The sequence below is a fragment of the Microtus oregoni genome, unplaced genomic scaffold (genome assembly GCF_018167655.1).
Source record: "Microtus oregoni isolate MIOR12 unplaced genomic scaffold, Mior012 000032F_ref0000030, whole genome shotgun sequence".
Taxonomy (NCBI): domain Eukaryota; kingdom Metazoa; phylum Chordata; class Mammalia; order Rodentia; family Cricetidae; genus Microtus; species Microtus oregoni.
This window is the reverse complement of record NW_024543091.1, coordinates 21,149,318-21,173,668: the sequence shown is the minus strand read 5'-3', so window position 1 is coordinate 21,173,668 and position 24,351 is coordinate 21,149,318. Positions and strand designations below refer to the sequence as shown.

The window sequence follows — 24,351 nt, the reverse complement described above, 5'->3', positions numbered from 1 at the left end:
TCCTTTCTGGCTAGTCTAGGTTATCCAGTTTACACTAAGGATCCCCATCTTCAGGCTTTCCAAGCATTGGAATTAAAGTGGTCTGCTTATGCACACTTGGCATTTGCGTGTGTGCTGAGAACCAGAACTCCTATCTCCATTCTTTCAGGGCAAGCACTTTATCCACTGACCTATTTTCACAGCCTCTTCATCTTAGAATTTGTATTTTATTAACAGATAAGATAATTTTTTTTTCTTAGCATCCCAGCACTGGGGAGGCAGAGGCAGGCAGATCTCTGAATTCAGGGCCAGCCTGGTCTACGGAGTGAGTTCCAGGACAGCCAGGGCTATTAATTACATAGAGAAACCCAGTCTCAAAAAAAAAAAATCAAATTTTTTTTTCTTAAAAATATTTGTGTGTATGCATGCTACACACCAGACATACACATGCACACACATGCGCACACATATGAGCAGGTATATGTGGAAGCCAGAAGAGTTTGTTGTATTTCCCAGAACTGGAGTGTTAATCAGTATGGATGCTGTGAATAAAACTCAGGTCTGGGGCTAGAGAGATGGCTCAGTGGTTAAGAGCACTGACTGCTCTTCCAGAGGTCATGAGTTCAATTCCCAGCAGCCACATGGTAGCTCACAACCATATGTAATGAGATCTGGCACCCTCTTCTGGCTTGTGGGCATGCATGGAGGGAGAATGTTGTATACATCATAAATAAATCTTTAAAAAAAAAAAAAACTCAGGTCTGTTGAACAGCTGCAAGAGCCCTCAGCCCTGAGCTGTCTCTCCAGCCCAGGACAGATGTTTTCATTGCTGACAGGTCCACCAGGTCCAAGTGGCCCCGGCGGCCCAGGCAGGTGGGTGGGTAGGTAGGTGATGAACAAGTTTTTGGTGGAAAAATGTAAGAGAAGGAGAAGCGAGAGCAATCGTGCCCTGTGGGGAGAAGCAGAACTGAATATGCAATGGCAGTGATGAACAGGCTGAGAAGGTTGGCTACGCTGCCACTTGGGGCCATGTCTGGGTCCTTGGCTCTACTACAACCGGGGTCTGTGTTGATATCCATGTCCCATGTTATCACAGAAGGCCATACAGATGCCCAAGGTCTGGGCCACCACTTGAGGCCATGCCTGAGGGTCATGCCACCACCATTGGGAGACATACAGATCTGAGTGGCCTGCACTGCCACCAAGCGCCATGGTGATGTCCAGGCCTGAGCTGTGGCCAAGGGCCATATCGAGGTACACAGTCCTACTACAGCCAGGGTCAGGGTCCCCAGTGGCTTCAGCACTGGAAAGCTGGTCTGGTGCCTTGTCAGATACCTCAGCAAGAGAACTGCCACCCCCAGCTGGCCCCAGTGTTGTGGACCTGGGAGAGCTGTCCCCAACTCTTAATGGTCCTGGGAAAACTGAGGCCCAACACCACTGCAGAAGGTAATGCTGGCTCTACACCTCACCATATGTTGGGGAGAGCTGGCCCTTATGGCCTGGGCACAGAAGAGATGGCCCTGACCCTCACCTTGGAGGAGGAGTAGTCCCAGCAGAGGCCTGGACTGACCAACTCAGCTACTACCCAGGCCCACATTTAGTGCTTTGAATGGGCCCAACCCAACTTCTAACCATCTGTGACCTGCTGGAAATTCTGAAGGAACTGGTCCTGTGGAACCATAGCTCTTGGCTCTCCATGACTAGGGCAACAGCAGGATATTTTCAGTGAGGCAGAAGCCAGAGGCCTCGAACCAGACTAACAGCTCATTGCAATGAACTTTTGCCAGTAAAGCTGTTTGGGCAAAAGAGTGTACTGCAGGATACTCTGCAGCTCCCAAAGCCACTACAGATAAATATATGATGGAGAGGCAGGAAAGACAGAGGAGTGAAGTGTTGTTATTGTTTTACTTATTTTTTATTTTATTATTCTTGTTTTCTTTTGGGGGAGAGGCTACAGAGGTGGAGGGTGGACATGGAAGGACTAGGAAATGAGTGGGATTGAGGTGCATGATGTGAAATTCCCAAAGAATCAATAAAAAAAATTACGTTTTCAAAATTATTGCTAAAGTAGTACTGCATGCTTAGGATTATTTATAATGAAGCTAAGGCATAATGACTCACCCTTGTACTCCTAGTACTTGAGAGGCTGAGGGCAGTGGAGTTGCTGTGGGTCCCTGGCCAACCTGTACTATACAGTGAGTTCTAGAGCAATCTGGGCTACTAATGAGACCCGGTGTCAAAAAATTAAATTTTTAATTAAAAATTTAACATATTTTAGGTGTATGAATATTTTGAGTGTATTCATGCCCAGAGACCAGAAGAGGGAGTCTTAGAGAGTCAGATTTGCAGGAATTGGAGTTACAAATGATTGTGAGCTGCCATATGGGTACTGGGAACTGAACCTGGGCCCTCTAGAAGAATTGTCAATGTCTTAACCATTGAGCCTAAAAAAAAAGTTCCTGTTTTTTTTAATGAAATAAAGCAATTTTTTTTAAATTATAGGAGTGGTGGCACATACCTTTAATCCTAACACTTGGGAGGCAGAGGCAGATCTGAGTTTGAGGCCAGTTTGGTCTGCATAATGAGTTCCAAAATAGCTAGAGCTACATAGACCTATCTCAAAAAGAAAACCAATTGTATGTGGGGTATTCATGTTTGCACATGTGTAGAGTGTGCATGTGGAGGACAGAGGTATGTCCTCTGTTATATGTGTTAGGTATCCAGTTTGTCACTGAACCTGGAGCTTACATTTTGGCATGCAGGTACTCAGGGTCCTCCTGTCACTGCCCTGCTTTTGCCATGGTTGGGGATCTTACCTCAGGTTCCCATGTTTGCACAACAGGAACTCTGTTCTTTTACAATCATTTGTTCGTTTTCTGATGTATTCTCTTGAACTTTTAAGAACATGAAGACATTTCCACAGAATGGTGTTTTTAAAAGGACTCAATATTTTTTTGGTTTTGCTTTTTAGTAGGATCATAACTACATTTTACACTTCAGTTTCCAGCACCCACATCAGGTGGCTCAAAACTATAATCCCAGGGATCTGACACCCTTTCTGGCCTCTCAGTACATCTCCACACAAGGCATTCCCTCACACAGACACATGTGTACACATGCAGCTATGTCTGTGATCCATTTTGAGCTGGATCTTTTAGGTGTTTTGCTTGGTTGTTTTTGGTATTTTTGACACACAGTGTCTTGTTATGTAGACCCAGCATGTCTCAAACTCATAGAGATCTACCTGCCTCTGCCTCCCAAGTGCTAGGACTAAAGGTAGGCAACTCTACCCTTAGCTTGAGTTAAATTTTGAGAAAAGTATATGTCTACATTTAGAATGTGTGTGCGTGTGTGTTTGTATGTGTATATGTGCCTGTGTGAGCATACTCATAGACACATTCATGAATGTGTATGGTTTTCCTAGAATTTCCTTTGCTCTTTTGTGAAAAACCAGTGTGTCCATATTGATAGCAGTCTATTTCCGGGCATCTATTTCTTTGATTTGTTTATCTCACCAGTACTATAGTGTCTTGAATAATAAAACTTCAAAATAACCTGTGAAATCTCTGTTTGCTTGAATTCAGGGCCTTGTGCATGTTAGTCAAGCTTTCTACCACTGAGCAACATGCATAGGCCTAGCTGAGTTTGTTTTTTTTAATGAAAGGAATTTTTTAAAGGCTTAATTTATTTTTATGTGGATATGTCTTTGTGAGTGAGTGTATGTGCAGGTGCACATGCTTGTGCAAGGCCAGAGGCCAGAAGAGCCTTAAAAAAAAAAAAGCTGGGCAGTGGTGGTACACATCTTTAATCTCAGCACTTGGGAGGCAGAGGCAGGTGAATCTCTGTGTTTGAAACCAGCCTGGTCTACAGAGCGAGTTCCAGAACAGCTAGGGCTACACAGAGAAACCCTGTCTCACCACCTCCAACAAAACAAGAAAAACCAAAAGCCCTTGAAATTGAAATTAAGTGTAGGCTCTTGCCCTTTCTAGGTAAGCATTCTATGATTGATTTGTAATCCCCATCCCTGTAGCCCCCTCCCCCTTAGAAGATTAAAATGTAAAATTTAATGTTCACTTTGTATGGTATCCTCAACCTGATTGTTTTTATATTATCTACTAGTAACTGTGCACAAACCTTTCAAAAACATATTAGTGATGATAATCTGAAGGTAGAGGCATTAGCTGGATGTAGATATGGGCCTTACATTCTATTAGTGTCCTGAAACAATGTAATAAAAGGAAAGAAAGTGGAGTTACCAGTCTCTAATGTACACATGCCTTCAACAATTAAGACATATCTATAGAAAGAACATCTTCAATTTTATTTTCCTTTTCTTTCTGCATTGTTGTTTGAGAGATTTGGATAAAAGGCAACTAGAGGATAGTGGAAATGAACAGAAATAGGAAGTTGTTTCATATAGGAAATTGACTTATTGATGATTAGTATTCTCATGTTATTTTACAGTTTTAACACAAAACAAATAGAAAACATAATAATATAAAATAAACTTCTTTTAATGTTGTACTATAAGCATGTATCCTTGAATTGTCTATTGTGTATCTATGGTCAACCTGCAGCTTTGTACCTGTGATTATATTGCTAGGGAATTAGAAATAGAAATCTTCTTTGGAAGCTCATGGTCTAGAAACCTTTGCTCTGTGATATACCAGTGATAACTGTTGTAAGCTGGTAGTTGCCAGGGCATGGTGTCACACATCTTTAGTTCCAGCACTGGGGAGGCAGAGGCAAGTGAAGCTTTAAGGCCCTGCCTAAAAGGGGAATAGCACATTTTCTTTTTAAAAGCATATTAACAGTTGTCACACCATAATTTTCATACAGAAGACTCTGTCACCCAAAAAGGTGTGGAGATTCTCCCACCAACAAGTAAGCAATTCTTCAGAGACAGACATGGCCTTAGTGGGCCTGACACTGTCAATCTTCAGACTGCATCAGATCCTACAGGTTGAGCGCAAGTCCTTAAAATTGTCCTTCCCTGGAGATGAGATTCCCCTTCTAAATCTGGTTTTGAGCAAAGTAAGCTTCCTTCTCCTTCACTTCTGGATTTATTTGTTTTGAATATCTCTCACGGAAACATTTTCTGGTTATCAAGGATGTTGTTACAAAGAGTGCAGGCGAAGGCGGTACGAAGCGGGTGTGTTGTAGGACTACCATGACTTCTCTGAGGAACCTCAGTGTCTACAGGGATCTGACCCTTTGGTTATTATGGAGACTTTATTGCATAGTCATGATTGAAGGATGTAGAAATATGATTGGACTCAAAGGAGTATGATCTAATGCCAATGGTAAGAAAGCCCCATGAAGCTTCTTGTTCATTTCCTCTGGACCTCTCTATGGCCTTCAGTCTTTCTGGGTAGGAGGCTGCTGTGGTGAATGTGGTATGAAGGGTGGTGGTCTTCTGATCTACCTGAATTTCTTTATGATCATTTTCAAGCCTGGGAAGATAAGAGTATATTTTGATTTGTGTGTCTTAAATTGGGGAGGAGAAATTGTAGTTTTATGGTTTGCTTTGGGGAGGATAGGGGGAAGATGACAGAATAAAGATAAGATAGAGGCTCTGTTTTTTGTTGTTGTTGTTGTTTGTTTATTTTGGTTTTTTTTTTTGGTTTTGGGTTTTTTTTTTTTAAGCTTATTCTGGTCATTTAGGAAGGAACTATGACTTTGTGAGTAATGAGCCAGGACATTAGACAAAATTCAAAACATTTCATAATATCACAAGTGTATTACGTGTATTATCAAATCCAGCAATAAAATTACCTTATTGACAACTTTTGTGTTATGCTCAGTTTTCACATCAGACACTAGAGAATATCTAAAAGGGATGCAGGTTAAGATGTTAGTTTTGTGACTTTCTTTTTAGTTTGAGCTTCTACTCAAAATAAAAACAAATAAATCTTTTTTTAAATGCAGCATGTCAGTCTTTGCCTCTTTCTTTTTTTCTAGACAAGGTTTCACTATGTAGCTCTGGCTGTCCTGGAGCTTGCCTTGTAGATCAGATTGGCCTCAAGCTTATAGAGATCCTCCTGCCTCTGCCTCCTGAGGGCTGGAATTAAAGGTGTGCACAACGACTTACAGCTCACTTCCCTCTATAAAGCAGAGTTGGGGTTTTATGAGACACATTTTAATATCTGCTTAAGTTTAAGGGTTGAGAGAGGCACTTGGGGTGGACAGTGGAGGCTCATGCCTTTAATCCCAGCACTTGGGAGGCATAGGCAGGCAGATCTCTGTGAGTTCGAGGCCAGCCTGGTCTACAGAGCATCAAAACTACACAGAGAAACCCAGTCTCTAAAAACCAAAGCAGGTGGGAGAGAAGAAGGGAAGGAGGGTGGTACTTGGAGAGAAACAGTACCAGAAAGTGTGGGGTTCTCTGAGAGACTGTTGCCAGTTTGTACATTTTGAATTGCATGACTGCTGCCATTGCTTGTTAAGTGGTGAGTGGAGGGAAGAACAACACTGACTAGCATCATTTTTAGTACGATCTAAACTAATTTTAAGAGGAGAGCTTTGAATTAAATCGTCTACGGTCTATTTAACTCAGCTTTAACTTCCTGATAAATACCCTGTTACACAGTGATTTAAGAAAACAATTTAAAAAAAATATTTTTCTTTTTGTTTATGTGGACATCACTAAAAGAGATGTTTCATGTTAAATACTTTTGTGTTTTCTTAGCTTTCTGGTTTGCAGTTTCCTTAGCTTGTGTTAACTCATAAGTAACTAACCTAGCTGGCTAACATGTTAAAAGATATAAAACCAAAATTATTTTAGGGAGCTTTGACGATCACTGTGCTTTACTCTGAATAGAGTCCATTCTAATGAATTGCGTTTCTCAGTTTACTTTAAAGTGTAGTTGGTTGTTTTTGTTTTTGTTTTTTTCTGGGCACATGCCTTTAGGCTTAGCACCCAAGAGGCAGAGGCAGGCAGATATCTGCGAGTTTAAAGCTAGGACAGTCAGGGCTACACAGAGAAATTTTTGTCTCAAGCTCCCTCTCCCAACTAGTTTTTTAACTGTATTTTTCTGTATTTTATACAGGTTACAAAATGTCCTCCTATGCTTGAAATCTACAGACTACATGTTCTTCAAGAACTAAGCCGTGGTTTTTCATCTTCTGGAAGTACACATAAGCATAAATATGATGCCAAAACTCATTTTCATTCTCTGACTGCAGTTGATTCGGACATACTTCTGTGTTGAAGAGAAGTATACACACTGAGGACATTCATTGTTCAGAGACTGTCGTGTAGGATCATGGACCATTCTAACAGGGAGAAAGATGACAGACAACGGACAACTAAAACCATGGCACAAAGGAATACACACTGTTCCCGACCATCTGGCACCTCAGCATCCTCTGGAGTTCTTATGGTGGGACCCAACTTCAGGGTTGGCAAGAAGATAGGGTGTGGGAACTTCGGAGAGCTCAGATTAGGTGAGATTTTGGTTATTTCTGTCACTTCTAGTAACAACAACAATTGCTACTCTCTCTGTTGTGTTTCAAGATAAGCAGGTGATGCTTTAGTGAGAACTTTCTCTTAAGTAGGACTTACTAGCATAAGAAATAAGGATTTTGCAAAGGGAATTATAGTTATTATTAGTCATGGTGCTATTATCCAAGGCTTCCTTTTCTTTATGTGTGATAGGATTTTTAATTTTCCATTAAGTTAGACTATGTCTTTATTAATGTTTAAAAGTTTTTAAAGTTTATTTTACGAGTATTTTTATTATAGGTTTTTCAAGACAGGGTTTCCCTGTGTAGCTCTGGCTGTCCTGGAACTCCCTCTTTAAGCCCGGCTGTCTTAGAACTCAGAACTTCTGCCTCCCAAGTGCTGGATTAAAGGTGTACACCACCACTGCCTCAGTTTAATCTTCAAAACAAACAAACAAAAAACTTTAGTTTTATGTATGTGCATTTGTCTATGTGAGTATAGTCTGTGTGCGTGCAGGTACCCAAAGAGGCCAGAAGAGCGCATTAGATCCCATGGAGCTAGAGTTACAGGTAGTTGTGAGCCACCTTATGTGAGTGTTGACGAGTAATCTAGCATCCTCTGGAACAGCGTAAGTACTCTTAACTGTTGAGCCATTTCTCCAGTCCCTAAATAATTGTCAGAGCTCTGGATTATTAAAAAATCCATTGTAAGAAGCTTTGACTTTTGGGCCACTGTGAGAGTAGGAACATGGGATAATTTTTTTAAACCTCTGCTACTTTTGATGATTCTACAAAAGAAAACAAATTTTTTATGACGATGATTACCTTTTTCTTTTTTAAATAATTTAATTTATTTTATGTACATTGGTGTTTTGCCTGCATGGATATCAGTGGGAGGGTATTGGGTTCCATAGAACTGGAGTTACAGACAGTTGTGAGCTCCCATGTGGGTGCTGAGAATTGGACCTGAGTCCTCTGGAAGAGGAGCCAATACTCTTAACCACTGAGCCATCTCTCCAGTTCCTGATTATCTTTCTCAATCCTTAGAGAAACACCACTATCCTAGCTGTATATCTCCAGGTACAGAATTGAATCAGAAGAAGCTAGGAATGAATTTATTCTTAATTATAGAAGGCTAGCAACCTGGAATTGAACCGTACCAGGATAATAAAAAGGCCTTCATATTTAGAGATGTGTTCATGTTTGGGTTAGCCAAGCCACTTGCTGAGAGTAGAAGATGTGTAATTTAACATTGTATGCCTTTCTAGCAACTACTCAGTTGCTTCAACAACTAGTGTTGCAAATATTCATTCATTTGGTGACTTAACTGCTTTTGTTAGATATGTTGTGGATTAAACATCTACAAAATTACCTCTGAAAGACAGTTTCTAAAGCACAAACTTGTGAATTCTCAGAGCCAAAATGGCTCGATTTCTATGAAGACCAAAAAAAGACTGTAGCTAGTGGAAGTCTGTCAGTGCCCTCTCTGGCCTCCTCAGGCACATGTATGCATGTGGTATACATAAACTCACATCTGCACATGTGAGTGTTAGGGTAGTAGTTACTGCACTCCTCCTCATCCATACTGGTGCTTTGGTTGGCTTGATCTTGTGTAGCTCATAGCGTTCACAGCCGTGTAAGCTGGTGATTACTTTTCTTCCCCAGCAATGTGTACATAGGTGGGAGGACAGAGGAGAGGAGAGATCGCTAATACTATCTCTTTATATAACAATACTAAAGACCTTTGATAAAGCTGTATGAAAACTTAACTACTGTAGAAGCTTCTCTCTCTCTGTGTGTGTGTGTGTGTGGTTTAAAATGGTTCTACCCTATAACAAAATGGACAGTGCCTGTCTCTCCTAGACACCATTGGCTATCAATTTTTATAACACCCAGTGCCAGGTATGGGTTACCACTTTTTTTTTTTTTTTTTTTTTTTTTAATTTTCGAGACAGGGTTTCTCCGAAGCTTTGGTTCCTGTCCTGGAACTAGCTCTTGTAGACCAGGCTGGGCTCCAACTCAGAGATCCGCCTGCCTCTGCCTCCCGAGTGCTGGGATTAAAGGCATGCGCTACCACCGCCCAGCTGGGTTACCACTTTTTAAGTTGTTGGTCAGTGGGACTCCATATTCCAGCCCCCCTCTCCCATTTCCAGAAATTGCCATTGTTCTTGGTTACCCTCTAAAACTTGATAATAAGACCCCATTACTTGGGGCTGGAGAGATGGCTCATCAGTAAGAGCATCTACTGTTCTTGTAGAGAACCTGAGTTCAATTCCCAGCACCCATGTAATGGCTCACAACTGTCCATAACTCCAGATTCAAGGAATCTAATGCTGTCTTCAGCCCTCCAAGGGCATCAGGACTGCATGTGGTACATAAATATGAGTAAACACACATAAACAAATCTTTAAACAGAGACAGACACAAACTGACTGAGACTCTGTTGCTAAAGATACTATCTACTTAGTCATAGGATGTGGAGAAATCAAGTTGTTATCAACCTGGAAGTTTCCTCACTACTGGCTAACTTTCATAGTGCAGGAAAGATTACTTCTATAAAAACTTATTTTTATATACTGTTTCCTTAAATAGGGCAAATTTGAAGACTTAGGAGAGAAAGTATCAGTTGGGATGGTTGGTGTTAAATTGTCAGCTTGACAGAAGTTATAATCACCTGGGAGATGAGCTTCTAGGTTTATCTCTAGGGGACTATCCTGATAGTGTTAATTTTGGTGAGATCTCCCATCTGCTGGTGGCACCATTCTCTAAGCAGGAAATCCTAGATAGTTAAAAAAAAAAAATAGAGAAAAAAGCTAGATACTAGGGAACATGCATTACTTTTGTTTCTTTTTTATTAAGTTTCTCTCTCTCTCTCTCTCTCTCTCTCTCTCTCTCTCTCTCTGTGTGTGTGTGTGTGTGTGTGTGTGTGAGTCATAGGACAACTTGTCAGGGTAGTTTCCAGGGATTGAACTCAGATTGTCATGGCAAGTGCCTCACTCACCACGCAGTCTGGAAGCCCTGTTTTCTTGACTGCAGATGCAGGTAACTAGCTCCTCAAGGCAATTTCCTGCTGCTGTGATCTCCCCATTGTAATGCATTGTAGCCTGGAACTGTGAGCTCAATAAACCTTTTCTCCCTTAAATTAATTTTGTCAAATTGGGTCGTGGTTGTGTACGCATTTAATCCCAGCTCTCAAAAGGCAAAGCCAGGCCTTCTCTGTAAATTTGAGGCCAGTCTGGTCTACAAAAGCTCATTCCAGGACAGGCTCCAAAGTACAGAGAAACCCTGTCTCGGAAAAATAATAATAATAATTTTGTCAAGGTATTTTATCACAACAGGAAAAGAAACAAGGATATTAATAAATCAATATTTATTGACAGTCATTGGGATTATTTTGAAGATGTTTTATATTATTTAATGAAACTTTTTCCAAAATACTAGTGAGAAAGTGAAAAAGCCATATTCAGAAATCTAAACATTGAATTCTTCTTTTTTTAAAAAATATTTATATATTTATTTATTTATTCATTATGTATACAATAATCTGTCTGCATGTATGTCTGCAGGCCAGAAGAGGGCACCAGACCTCATTACAGATGGTTGTGAGCCACCATGTGGTTGCCGGGAATTGAACTCAGGACCTTTGGAAGAGCAGGCAATGCTCTTAACCACTGAGCCATCTCTCCAGCCCTAAACATTGAATTCTTAAATAGAAAAATTATCACAGTAGACTAAAGGATTAAATACAAAACCAAAACTATACAGCTCTTAGAAGAAAACTAAGACAAAGCTAGGCATAATAGTGCACACCTTTAATTCCAGCGCTCAGTAGGCAGAGACCGGTGGATCTCTGAGTTTATGCCCAGTCTGGTGTCTGTGTGAAGTTCCAGGCTAGCTAAATTATACAGTCAAACCCTGTCTCAGAAAACAAACAGAAACCCCCAAAACTTAGCAGTAAATTTTACTATTCTTAACCAGGTGATAGGGCTCATACCTTTGCCCAGCACTTGGAGGCAGAGGCAGAGTCAGAGTCAGGTGGATCTCTTCTTGAGTTCAAAGAAGTCAGCCTGGTCTACAGAGTGAGTTCCGGGACAGCCAGGGTTACACAGAGAAACCCTGTCTCAAACAAGCAAAAATTTTACTCTTCTTATGTCTGTTTCATGATAGTAATTTTTAAATTGTGATTCCAAAGGCCTAATAAGTAGAAGAAAATGGATATAGTAGACTTCATAAATATTGAAAAATTTAAAGATAGGATCTCACCGTATTACCCTGAATGGCCTGAACTTGCTATGTAGACCAGGCTGGTCTTGAATTCACAAAGTTCTGCCTGTCTTTATCTCCTGAGTGCTGCCATGCCTGGCAACAAATAAAACCTTTTGTATTACCTAAACAGAATCATCGAGGAAGAACAGTATGGCTTGGTCAGTAAAAAGTGTTGTTGCTCGTGCCCGAGTTCAGTCCTTGGGACCCACGGTGGAAGAAGAGAACTATTGAGGTTTATTTTGGGGCTAAGCCCATTAAGCCTCAGGATCCAGAAAGATTCACTATGGCAGATGAAAACTGCCTGGAGAAAGGGATCTTGGAGTAGAACAAACTGTGACTGACTCAAGCACAATTCTCTTACAGGTTTCTTTATTTCTTGGGGAAGTACATGGGGGGGGGCATTCTCCACAAAGCTTTCAGTTTACGTAGGCATACCGACAAGTTAGCAATTTCATAGGTGCTAACAGTAGTATCAAGCATGCATTTTCAGAGTAAGAAAAACAAAACAAAACAAAAAGATGGATCTGACAAAGAGAGGTGCCTTACATCTCAGAGGGGGTGTGGCTGTGAAGCTCCCTACCAGCAGGGAACACAGCTGCATTAGCGTCTAGCTGTTTGAATTAAAGGGAATCTCTTTTGGGAACTTTGCTTTTGACTCCAGCAGGGTGCCCAAGTGAGAATTTTCCTCTCTGAAGCTAGTTTTAGCGACTCAGGCATTTTTCCTGTATAAGCAGTTAATTTCCTGGGCTATGAGCTTATGTTAGTTGAAACCATGGTGAAGGGTAAATACAGAATATTAGTAGTTTGTTAAGTTAGAGCAGAAGACCAGTAGATTCCACCTTCCTGCGTCTGCTGTTAGAGCAGACATATTGCCTCCTCTTTTCTTATCAATGAGTTCTTTCAATAAAGAAGGTTGTGGGGGACTAGTTTTATGTAGATTATGGCTATGAGAACAAAGGTTTGACCTAGTGAATGCTTTCACGATAGAACTTTTCTGTGTAGGGAAGGTATTCAGTTGCCCTATAGGAAAAGTCAGGTTTATACATTACTGGGATATTATGGAAGGGAGAAATGCCATGATTTCACAAGATTTCTACAGAATGGACAATGGCTTGTCCAAAAGACAGGTGTTCCCGCAGCTCTGTTGAAATGGGTTTCTCCTGTGGATTAGTTCAATAGATCTATCAGCTGTGCATTTACTGTGTAATACTTGTGGGCTCACCACAGAGAACCAGTTCCTGAAAGTTGTTTCTGACTTCCACACAGCACCATGATATGCTTTCTTATTATTACTATTATTTTAAAAAGAGGAAAGTAAAAAGGCAACTCAAGTAATAGGACAAGAAAAATACTGGCAAATTGAAGTAAAGGGATTTTTCAGAAACATATAAAGAGCTCTTCTCAAACTCATCAGTAAATAAAAAGATGACCCAGATTAAAAATTAGCAAAGCGCAAAAGCGCCGGGCGGTGGTGGCACACGCCTTTAATCCCAGTACTCGGGAGGCAGAGGCAGGCGGATCTCTGTGAGTTCGAGGGCAGCCTGGTCTACAAGAGCTAGTTCCAGGACAGGAACCAAAAGCTATGGAGAAACCCTGTCTCGAAAAATCCAAAAAAAATAAAAATAAAAAAATAAAATAAATAAAAATTAGCAAAGCCAATTGAGCAGCACTTCAGAGCACACCTCCTCCTGTGGACTCAAGTTTCCTGTACCCATTTTTGGTAGCTCACAGCCCCCTGTAACTTCAGCTTCAGGGATCCAATGCCTCTGGTGCTAGCATATGTACATTCACACACACACACATAATTAAAAATAAATTTTTTTAAAAGATGAACAAAGAATTTGAATATACTTTTCTCCAGAGAGATTAGAGGATAAGCACACAAAAACTGTTCAGTTTCTTTAGTCATTGGGAAATACAGATAAAAACTGTTTCTTCATACCCACCAACTGTAGTAAGAATTACTGTTTGCTGGGAAGAATATGTAGAAATTGGACCACTTATACAATGATATTGAGAGAGTAAAATGGCACAGCTACTTTGGAAGACAGTCTGGTAGTTCCTTAAGAAGTTAATTCAAGTATCTGACACCTGGTGAGATATATTAGTTAGATTACTATGACAAAATACCTGATATGGATATTTGTGGAAGGAAAGGAAAAAAAAAAGACCTTCATTTAGGTCACAGTTTCAGAGACTAAAAGTATAAATAGCATAGTAGAGGTTCGATGCCTCGACCCCCTAACTGCCTCCCATATGGCAGTGGCTAGAGTTGATGAAGAAGCTAACAGTTTTATGTAACCATCCTTATGAGAACTTCAAGATTCTTGTGTAAACTACTTTCCACAATTATTCCCTCAATGATCTAAAGATCTCAATAAGTCCTACCTCAGAGATTCTACAACTTCCCCATTAGACACCGGAGGGACAGGGTTAAAGCATACCATAGAGAGCATAGGTCAGCAGTTCTCAACCCGTGGATATTTACCACTTTGGTGAGCCTCTCCCTCCAAAAATATTTACATTATAGTTCAAAACAGTAGCAAAATTACAGTTATGATGTAGCAGTGAACAAAAATACTTTATGGTTGGGATTACCAGAACACAAGGAACTGTATTAAAGGGTCGTGGCATTAGGAAGGTTGAGAACCTCTAAAATAGGTAAACAAAATTTTGTATTATTTAGCCATTAAACAGAATGAAGAATGCTGGGTTTGTAACTCAGTTTTTAGAGTGCTTGCCTGGCATGCCCAGGGCCCTCAGGTTTGAGGCCCCAACATGGGCATGATTGTATACCCCTGTAATCCCAGCACTCTCTTTAGGAAAGTCATAGAAACTAGGCTAATCCCCAAGCTGTTTATCTCAAAATGAAGTAATTGTTTTGTTTTTCTCAATTTCTTTTTTTTAATTGATTTTATTTGAGCTATATGTTTTTCTCTGCTCCCCTCCCCTTTAACCCTGTCCCATAATCCTCACACTCCCAATTTACTCAGGAGATTTTGTCTTTTTCTACATCCTGTGTAGATTATATCAATGTATGTCTCTCTTAGGGTCCTCATTGTTGTCTAGGTTCTCTGGGATTGTGAATGGTAGGCTGGTTTTCTTTGCTTTATGTCTAAAAGCCACTTATGAGTGAGTACATATGATATTTGTCTTTCTGGATCTGGGTTACCTAATTCAGTATCATGTTTTCTAGATCCATTTATTTGCCTGTAATTTTCAAGACGTCATTATTTTTTTCTGCTGTGTAGTACTCCATTGTGTAAATGTATCACATTTTCCTTATCCATTCTTTGGTCAAGGGACATTTAGGTTGTTTCCAGGTTCTGGCTATTACAAACAATACTGCTAAGAACATAGTTGAGCACATATCCTTGTGGTACAATTGAGCATCCTTTGGGTATATACCCCAAAGTGGTATTTCTGGGTCTTGAGGTAGGTTGTTTACTAATTTTCTGAGAAATTGCCATAATGATATCCAAAGGGGCTGTATCAGTTTGCACTCCCACCAGCAATGCAGGAGTGTTCCTTTTACCTCACAACCTCTCCAGCATAAGTTGTCATCAGTGTTTTTGATCTTGTCCATTCTTACAGGTGTAAAATGGAATCTCAGAGTTGTTTTGATTTCCATTTCTCTAATGGCTAAGGATATTGAACATTTCCTTAAATGTCTTTCAGCCATTTTAGATTCCTCTTTTGAGAGTTCTCTATTTAGGTCTGTACCTCATTTTTTTTTATTGGATTATTTGTTCTTTTGATGACCAATTTCTTGAGTTCTTTGTATGTTTTGGAGATCAGACCTGTGTCTGATGTGGGGTTAGTGAAGATCTTTTCCTATTCTGTAGGCTGTCGTTTTGTCTTGTTGACTGTGTCCTTTGCTTTACAGAATCTTTTAAGTTTCAGGAGGTCCCATTTATTGATTGTTTCTCTCAGTGTCTGTGCTACTGGGATTATATTTAGGAAGTGGTCTCCTGTGCCAATGCGTTCAAGTGCACTTCCCACTTTTTCTTCTGTGAGGTTCAGTGTGGCTGGCTTTCTGTTGAGGTCTTTGATTCATTTGGACTTGAGTTTTTTTTTTTTTTAAATATTTATTTATTTATTTATTATGTATACAATATTCTGTCTGTGTGTATGACCACAGGCCAGAAGAGGGCACCAGACCCCATTACAGATGGTTGTGAGCCACCATGTGGTTGCTGGGAATTGAACTCAGGACCTTTGGAAGAGCAGGCACTGCTCTTAACCTCTGAGCCATCTCTCCAGCCCCCGGGACTTGAGTTTTGTGCATGGTGATAGATATGGATCTATTTTCATTCTTCTACATATTGATACCCAGTTATGCCAGCACCATTTGTTGAATATGCTTTCTTTTTTCCATTTTATATTTTTTGCTTCATTGTCAAAAATCAGGTGTTTGAAGGTGTGTGGATTAATATCCGAGTCCTAGATTCGATTCTATTGGTCCTCCTGTCTGTTTTTATGCCAATCCAAGGCTGTTTTCAGTACTGTAGCTCTGTAATAGAGTTTGAAGTCAGGGATTGTGATGCCTCCAGAAGTTTCTTTATTGTACAGGATTGTTTTGGCTATCCTGGGTTTTTTGCTTTTCCATATGAAGTTGAGTACCATTTTTTCAAGGTCTGTGAAGAATTTTGCTGGACGTTGCATAGAGTCTGTAGATTGCTTTTGGTAAGATTGCCATTTTACTGTGTTAATTCTACCTACCCCATAGCATGGGAGATCTTTCTGTTTTCTGGTGTCTTCTTCAGTTTTTCTCTTCAGAGATTTAAAGTTCTTGTCATACAAGTCTTCCACTTGTTTGGTTAGACTTACTCCGATATATTTTATGCTATTTCTCTCTATTGTGAAGGGCGATGTTTCTTTTTTTTTTTCTCGGCCCACTTATCATCTGTGTAAAGAAAGGCTACTGATTTTTGAGTTAATCTTTTTCCTTGCTATATTACTGAAAGTGTTTATGAGTTGTAGAAGTTCCTTGGTAGAATTTTTGGGGTTGCTTATGTCATCAGCAAACAGTGAGAGTTTGACTTCTTTTCTAATTTGTATCCTCTTGATCTCTTTTTCTAGGTTTTATCATTAATGGCAGAAAAACTGCATTACACAGAGGTCTGGGAGCATTTTTATATCTAAACTCAGCTTTCCAAAGGAGCAGCTTGGATATGATGCTGCCATCAAACATCTGAAGGAAGACTTCCTGTTTCAGTTTAATGATAGAACCTAGAAGAAAAATTAAACCTGTGGAATTTATGCAGCGAATAGTAAAGCCTTGATTGAGTGTTAGGGATCATGCCAGCTGATGGGTAGATTTTCAGTCCGTCAAACTACTTGTTTTTCTCATAGTTATACATATAGTTTTATGTATATTTTTAGCTGACGTTGTTATTCATTTTAAATGGACAGGATTTTGACCCTGAGTCTTTGTCATTAAATTCTTCCAGTGCAGAATTTCTGACTACAGTATATTTGACTGAGTGACTGAGTTTCTAAATAACTGTGTTTCGTATTGGCTTGTACAGGTTTTTTTTTAAAGTTACTTTTTTTTTTTTTTTTGCCTGTAGGGTAGGGCAGGTTAGGCATGTACCATCTTGTATATATGGAGCTTAAGGGTTTTTATTTTTTCCTTCCACCACATGGTCTCCAGCTATTTAACTCAAATCATCGGGCTTAGTGGCAAGCGCCTTTACCTGATGAACTATCTCACCAGCCCCTGTTCCATTTTGGTGATGGCTTTGTCCCCTGGCAAAGGAATTTATTTGAACACTGCTTAACCCAGAATAATTACCACATCACCTCCAGTGTACCTTAGCTGTTAGATCAGAGAATGACATTATTCAGTTCTTTTGGTGTTCTTAGAGAAAGTAAAGAAACACAACCCAGTTGACATTCTGTAATTTCAGCCACCATGCCTGGTGTTAAGCTTATGCTTGACAGGTAGGGCACCGAGAGACACAAGACACCTCTTTTAAGGACAGTCTGCTGAATTTATTGAGATTTTTTACAAAAGCATGGATAACTAGAAATTAGCTGAATCTCCAGAAGATCCCACCCTTTTACAGAGGAGGGCCCACTCATTCATCCTGGCCACCGGGCTAGCTTATCCCCGAAATGACCACACAGAAACTGTATTAATTAAATCACTCTAGTTTCTTATTGGCTCATTCTTACATCTTAATTTAACCCATTTCTGTTAATCTGTGTATTGTCACATGGCAGTAGCTTACTGGCTAAAATTTCCAGCGTCTGTCTCCTGTAGATCCATGGCATCTCTCTGACTCTGCTTTCTTCCTCCCAGAATTCAGTTCCGTCTTCCCCGCCTACCTAAATTCTGCCCTATCAGGCCAAGGCAGATTCTTTATTCATTAACCAATGAAAGCAACACATTGACAGAAGGACCTCCCACTCACCATCCCAGCATGGGGATTATTCACGAGAGCTGTATCTTTGTAGTCTTAACCCCTAGTCAACCTTCTCCCTTTTATATACTTTATCACACACTGTGCCCAAGACCAAACACAGCTGAAGGGAATGAGGGGACTGAGTGGTGACTAGGATCTCAATAGTACCAACTCTGCCTTCTGCCCAGAAGTGTTAGCAGCCCTATTACTGTTGCCATGTATGTAACTGTCACTGTATTGCTTGCTTTTCTTGTTGTGATGACTGAGGACCAAGGTGTTTTGTAGGTCACACAGTCATCTTCATGATCACAGATGGTCTTGTCATGCCTGCAGAAAATACCTCACTTCAGCACTTAGTATATCTTTTATATAGAAATTTGAAGCTCAGGGCCGGGCGGTGGTGGCGCACGCCTTTAATCCCAGCACTCGGGAGGCAGAGGCAGGCGGATCTCTGTGAGTTCGAGACCAGCCTGGTCTACAAGAGCTAGTTCCAGGACAGGCTCCAAAACCACAGAGAAACCCTGTCTCGAAAAACCAAAAAAAAAAAAAAAAAAAAGAAATTTGAAGCTCAGAAGCACTTCCTAATCTATCATTTTTCTTTTAGCCAGAATTTGGAAAAAAGCACATTAATTGCTCTTTGCCTTTCTGGTCTCCTCTCACTAAAAACATCTCTCTTCCTCTCCTCCCGCCCTCCCTCTCCTGATCTCCAGCTCTCTCTCTTCCCCATCCTTCTTCCCCCCTCTCTTGTTGATTCTTGTTCACCCTCTTTTTCAAGACAAGATCTTATGTATCCCTTAAACAAATGATCCTCTTGCCTCTACCTTTCGAGCACTAGATGAAAGGGGTGGACTACCATACCATAGTTGGCATGAGGACATAATTTTTGACCCTTATTTTCTTATCTCCTATTAAATGCAGTCGGTAAAGATAGTTTTTCCCTCTTCAAAATATCTGGCATATAAATTTTATATGTTTAGTGTTTTTTAAAGACTCATACTTAAAATAATAATTAAAATAGGATTTATTTAGTATTTCCCGGTTTACAAAGTGCTTTCACATGCTCTGTCTCATGTAATCTTTCTAACTACTCTGTGCCACAAATGTGGTTCTTTAAATGCCCTGCTATGAAAATGTCCTGTTTTTCTTCTAGTTAATCTCTTCTGTTTATATAGTAAAGTGAAGAAAATACTTTTAAAATACCATTTGATTTTTTTTTCCCCCTGGCATTAGAGTATTGATGATTCTCAGCAAGCTGAAGAATGGAGCAAAAACTTACCCATATGTCAGTTTCTCATAAAGAGCACACAGGAGAGTTTATCTAGTTCATGGTTCCAGATGCTTCAGTTCTTGATTCCCTGGGTTTGTTGCTATAGGCTGGTAGTGAGGCGAAACATATGTGTAAATGGTGTAGTACAGCAGAGCTGTGCACCATTGGGTCTGGAAGAAAGAGAGAGAGAAAAAAGATTCCATAAACTAGATAAACCATTCAAAACTATGTCCTGGTGACTGACTTCCTTTTATCAGGCCCCATATGCTAGTTTTTATTATCTGTCAATAGTGCCATCAAATTATGAATCCACCAGTGAACTAATCCATAGAGTGACTAATTCAAGTCAGCCTTTCCTGATCCAATCTCCTCATAGTCATTGGACCCACAAGCTAGGACCAAGTCAATTTGCTTCACTTTAGCAAACATCTGTTACTCTATGTCAGATACTGCATTAGTTGCTGGGGATATAAGAAGCATTTATGGTTAGGGATGTAGCTTAATGATAGAACATTTACCAAGCCTAACAGATAAGGCTCTGAATTTAATCCTTAGTGTGCACACACATGCTTATCTCTCCCTCCCTCCCCCTCCCCCCACAGAGAGAGAGAGAGAGAGAGAGAGAGAGAGAGAGAGACTCTAAACATTCTTGTCCTTAGGAAACACACCACTTCCCTAAGGTAAAAAGAAATTATATATATATATATATATATATATATATATATATGTATATGTAGATACATACACACACAAACCTGGCATATACCTGTCTCTTTGCTCTTCAGAGACTGAGGCAGGAAGATTGTAATGAATTCAAGGCTAGCCTGGACTACATTTTGAGAGCCTGTTTCCAAACATGGATGGATGGATGGATGGATGGATGGGATAGATAGATACAGAGGGGTGTGATTGTATATACCTTTAATCCTACCACTGTTGGGAGGCTAAGACATATGATCTTGAGTTGAAGGCCACCCTGGTCTAGATGGCCAGGAAGACTGACAAGGGCTATATTGTGAGATACTGTCTTTAAAAAAAAAAAAGAAGAAATGACATTTCATTTTTCTAGAAACTAGATGTTCATTTGTTATTAAACTTCTTGAACCTCATATAAAAAAACCAGCTCCAGGCTGCTCAATGCTACATAATGAGACCCTGTGCCTCCCTAAAAAAATCTGAAGGAATTTTTTTTTTTTCAGGCTGGGGATGTTCAGTAGTAGCCCAGGGTATGCCCAGCATGTGGAAGACCCTGAATTCTATCCCCAGTATCACAAAATACACACACACACTAAAAACAAGAGGAAATGCCCCTAAATGCAGTCTGGTATTCTGGTTTGTTTGTTTGTTGATTGTTTATTTTGTTTTTTCAAGACAGGGTTTCTCTGTGGCTTTGGAGCCTGTCCTGGAACTAGCTCTTGTAGACCAGGCTGGCCTCGAACTCACAGAGATCTGCCTGCCTCTTCCTCCTGAGTGCTGGGATTAAAGGCATGCACTACCACCGCCCAGCTCAGTCTGGTATTCTGACTGGACTCAAACAACTAGAGAATATGATGCATGAGAAGAAGTGGTAAAAAGCCAGAAAGGTTTATTAGAAACAACCTGTGGATAGCCTTGTATGTGTATTCCTTTTCTGCAGTGCACACACCCAAGAGTATATTGTGATAGATCAAGGCCTCTGTTTACTAAGCTGCAGAACAAATAAGACACATTGTTCTTGAAAACTTTTTTTGCTTGTAGAGTTAAAGAAATATATTTATATTAAAATGAGTTTATAATATTAAAAACTTTTAAAAAAATTGTGGGCCTTTTTTTGATGCTTGTGATCAAATGAATTAAAAGTTTTTTCTTTTTTCTTTTTTTCTTTTTCTTTTTCTTTTTTTTTTTTTTTTTGAGATAAGATAGGGTCTTATATAGTTCTACTTGGCCTGGAACTGCTAATGTAGACCAAACTGACCTTGAACTCACAGAGATCCACCTGCCTACTGCCTACCCCACTCCTGGGGTTAATGGTATGTCACCCTATCCAACCTGGATTTTTTTTTTTTTTTACTTAAATAAAAAAAGTGACCTTTATACTTCAGGCCACTTTCTGACTTGAAATACTGTTTGTACTCAAATGTACTTTCTCTATTATCCAGACTCTCTTATGTACTAATTCATATTTTTGTCTTAACATCATCACATTTTATAATTTATTGGCTGAGGTTTTAATCAGATACACAGGACTATGTGAAGAGCCAGGTTATGTTCTCTGAAGTTCAAGAACTGAGTGTGATTTAGTTGAACCGATGATGTTAGTATATGCTAGATATTAAGACATTCAGATGCATTCCCTTACTTCTGCTCTCTTGCTTTTCTAGTTCATGTTTATGCTGCTCCATATATAGTCATTCAGAGTCATAGATCTGTTGATGAGATTACTTCCAAATCATCTGTTTTAAACCTAGAATGGTATTAAACTTTTTCCAATACAGCCATAGCCTTTCCCAGTTTTTGCTTTCACTGCTCCTTGTCAGTCTTCACCCCTTTCCAATATTCATTAAATAACTTACAGTCCCACACTCTGTGCCACTATCTGCCTGTAGTATCTCCTGCTTTATTTTTGTTTACTTTTGCAGTTTCTTCTTCCTGAAATGATCTTACCCATTCTCCAGCAGCTTGTTCTTTGTGTCTTTGTGGGAGAGGGAGGGCAAAGGGAGAAAATTCAACTCCTGAAACTTCCTGATTCTTCTGTCATCTATAGTAATTATTTTCTCTTCATGTTTACAGTGGTAACCAGGTTCATTCCTTGGTTGCACATGATCACCACCTTGGTTCACCCGAAACATTAAATCTTTCATTTTGTCCTACCTCTTAACTACTGATAGAGAGGTCAGGGGAGATTTGAGACAAGAGATCCTGCAGCCCAAACTGGCCTTGAACTCAGTGTGTGGCCAAGGATGACCTTGAATTCCTGATTCTCCTGCCTCCAGCCTCCAAATTTAAATTTCTATCTTTGAAACTGTGGCGTTTCTTCGTAGCTCACTTTATGCCATAATAACTAAGAAGTAATAAGGTTGCATGTATGTGGGGTGCATAAGGGAGAGAAGAGGAGGTAGATTTGGTTGGTTTTCTCCATTTTAAAACAAACGAGTCTCTTGTGTAGCTTACATATTTAGATTCTCAAGCCGTTTTTGTCCTAGTCCTGCTGGTTCTCATTATCTGTTTAGCTTTTCACTTAGCTCTGTCTTCAAATACAGGAGCCCTGTTAGAACAATCTATCTTTCTCATAACCTTGTAAGTTAATGTCACTAAATGTATACATTCTCTTTTTCCCTTAGGTAAAAATCTCTACACCAATGAATATGTAGCCATTAAACTGGTGAGTAGGATGTGTGTGTTTGTGGTCTTTGTGTATTGATGCTAATATCTTACAGAAAGCCATTGTAGGCATTCACATTAATGCTTATGCTATTTTTACTTTGTATATGATGCCAAGTAGTCATTTTTCCTCTGATGGAGGAAGGTCATTGGTTAAATAAAAAGAAACTGCTTGGCCCTCATTGGTTAGAAGATAGGTGGGAGGAGTAAACAGAACAGAACGCTGGGAGGAAGAGAAAGTGAGCTCAGACTCCATAGCTCTCCTCTCAGGAGCAGACGCCTCAGAGAGACGCCATGCTCCCAGCTCCCAGGCAGACGCACGCGATGAAGCTCCGACCCAGGATGGACATAGGCTAGAATCTTCCTGGTAAGCGCACCTAGGGGCGCTATACAGATGATTAGAAATGGGCTAAATTAATGTATGAGATTTAGCCTAGGAGAGGCTAGATAGAAATGGGCCAAGCAGTGATTAAATGAATACAGTTTGTGTGTTGTTATTTCGGGCATAAGCTAGCCAGGCAGCCGGGGTGCTGGGGATGCAGCCCCGCCGCCCTTATTACTACAAATGGCGCCCGACATGATGGACTAAACCCACTTAAAAAACCTGAGAAGGCTTAAAAATAAGGGAGAAAGAGTTTAACACAGATTTTTGCTGTTTGTTGGTGGCGTGCTGTAGAGAGATTTCCTGATTCGGCAACAGCAGCAGAAAAAACGCTGTGTCATTTTAAAGCACAGCGTCTTGGGGCTGTGCTGCCAGCGTGAAGTCTGTCTTTAAAGCATTTGTGGCACTCTGCTTCCTAGAGGCAAGTAAGCGCTCTCATCTAAGAGAAGCTTCCTGACTCAGCTTTAGCTGCAAAACCCTGCAGCTCATTAAGAGGTCCTGCCACGAAACACTTAAATGATGTTGATGAAAAGCTAAACGCATGCTTTTCGGTTTTCAGCCGTAGCAGGAAAAAAGCTGCGCCATTTAAAAATGCTGGCTTTCTGGGCTGTCCTGCCAGGGCAAACTCTGACTCTTTTACGCAGGCGGTTCGTGCGGTTTGCAAAGCACAGGCTGCTGAAGCTCGCTTGCTGGCAGGGACCTTGAAATGCCATAGAGTTGTGGCAGTAAACATGGCTACAGCCAGTACCTCAGCCATGAGGCTGGAAAGCTAAGGAATGGGCTGGATCCAGCCGTCAAAGCCACGGCTTTAGTCCTACGGAGATTGCTTGGTAAATTAAAAACTCATGTGGTCAGAAAAACAGAGAGAGATACAGTAAAGAGAGTGTCAAAGACAAAGAAAATTTTTAAATGATTTACAGCGTGTTAAAAATATATACAGACTAAAAGTTAAAATTCTTAAAGTAAAAAACAAAAAAAAAAAAAAGGAAGAGAGTTGTTGTGTGTGGTAGTACACACCTTTAATCCCAACACTTGAAAGGCAGAGGGAGATTGACCTCTGTGAGTTCAAGGTGTCATAGTGTACACCTTTAATCCCAATGCCTGGGAGGCAGAGACAGGCGGATCTCTGAGAGTTCAAGGACAGCCTGGTCTACAGAGTTATTCTAGGTCAAAGATACAGAGAACCTGTCTCAAAAAGCAAAAAGTTAAAAGTAAAAATAAACGAAATAGAGGTTAAAACAAAG

The 24,351-nt window shown here is 40.2% G+C and overlaps 1 protein-coding gene across 3 annotated transcripts in view; it reads left to right on the top strand.

Annotated features, from left to right (window-relative positions):
• Nucleotides 1–24,351, top strand: part of Csnk1g1 (casein kinase 1 gamma 1) — a 124,662-nt gene that overhangs the window by 21,526 nt on the left and 78,785 nt on the right. For 2 of the 3 annotated variants that reach the window (XM_041679472.1, XM_041679471.1), the window contains exons 2-3: nt 7,029–7,425; nt 22,686–22,726. In XM_041679472.1, coding sequence (XP_041535406.1) covers nt 7,245–7,425; nt 22,686–22,726 — 222 coding nt within the window. In that variant the 5' untranslated portion in view covers nt 7,029–7,244. Of the gene's footprint in view, nt 1–7,028; nt 7,426–22,685; nt 22,727–24,351 lie in introns of those variants that run through there. The other variant, XM_041679473.1, reaches the window with a different exon arrangement.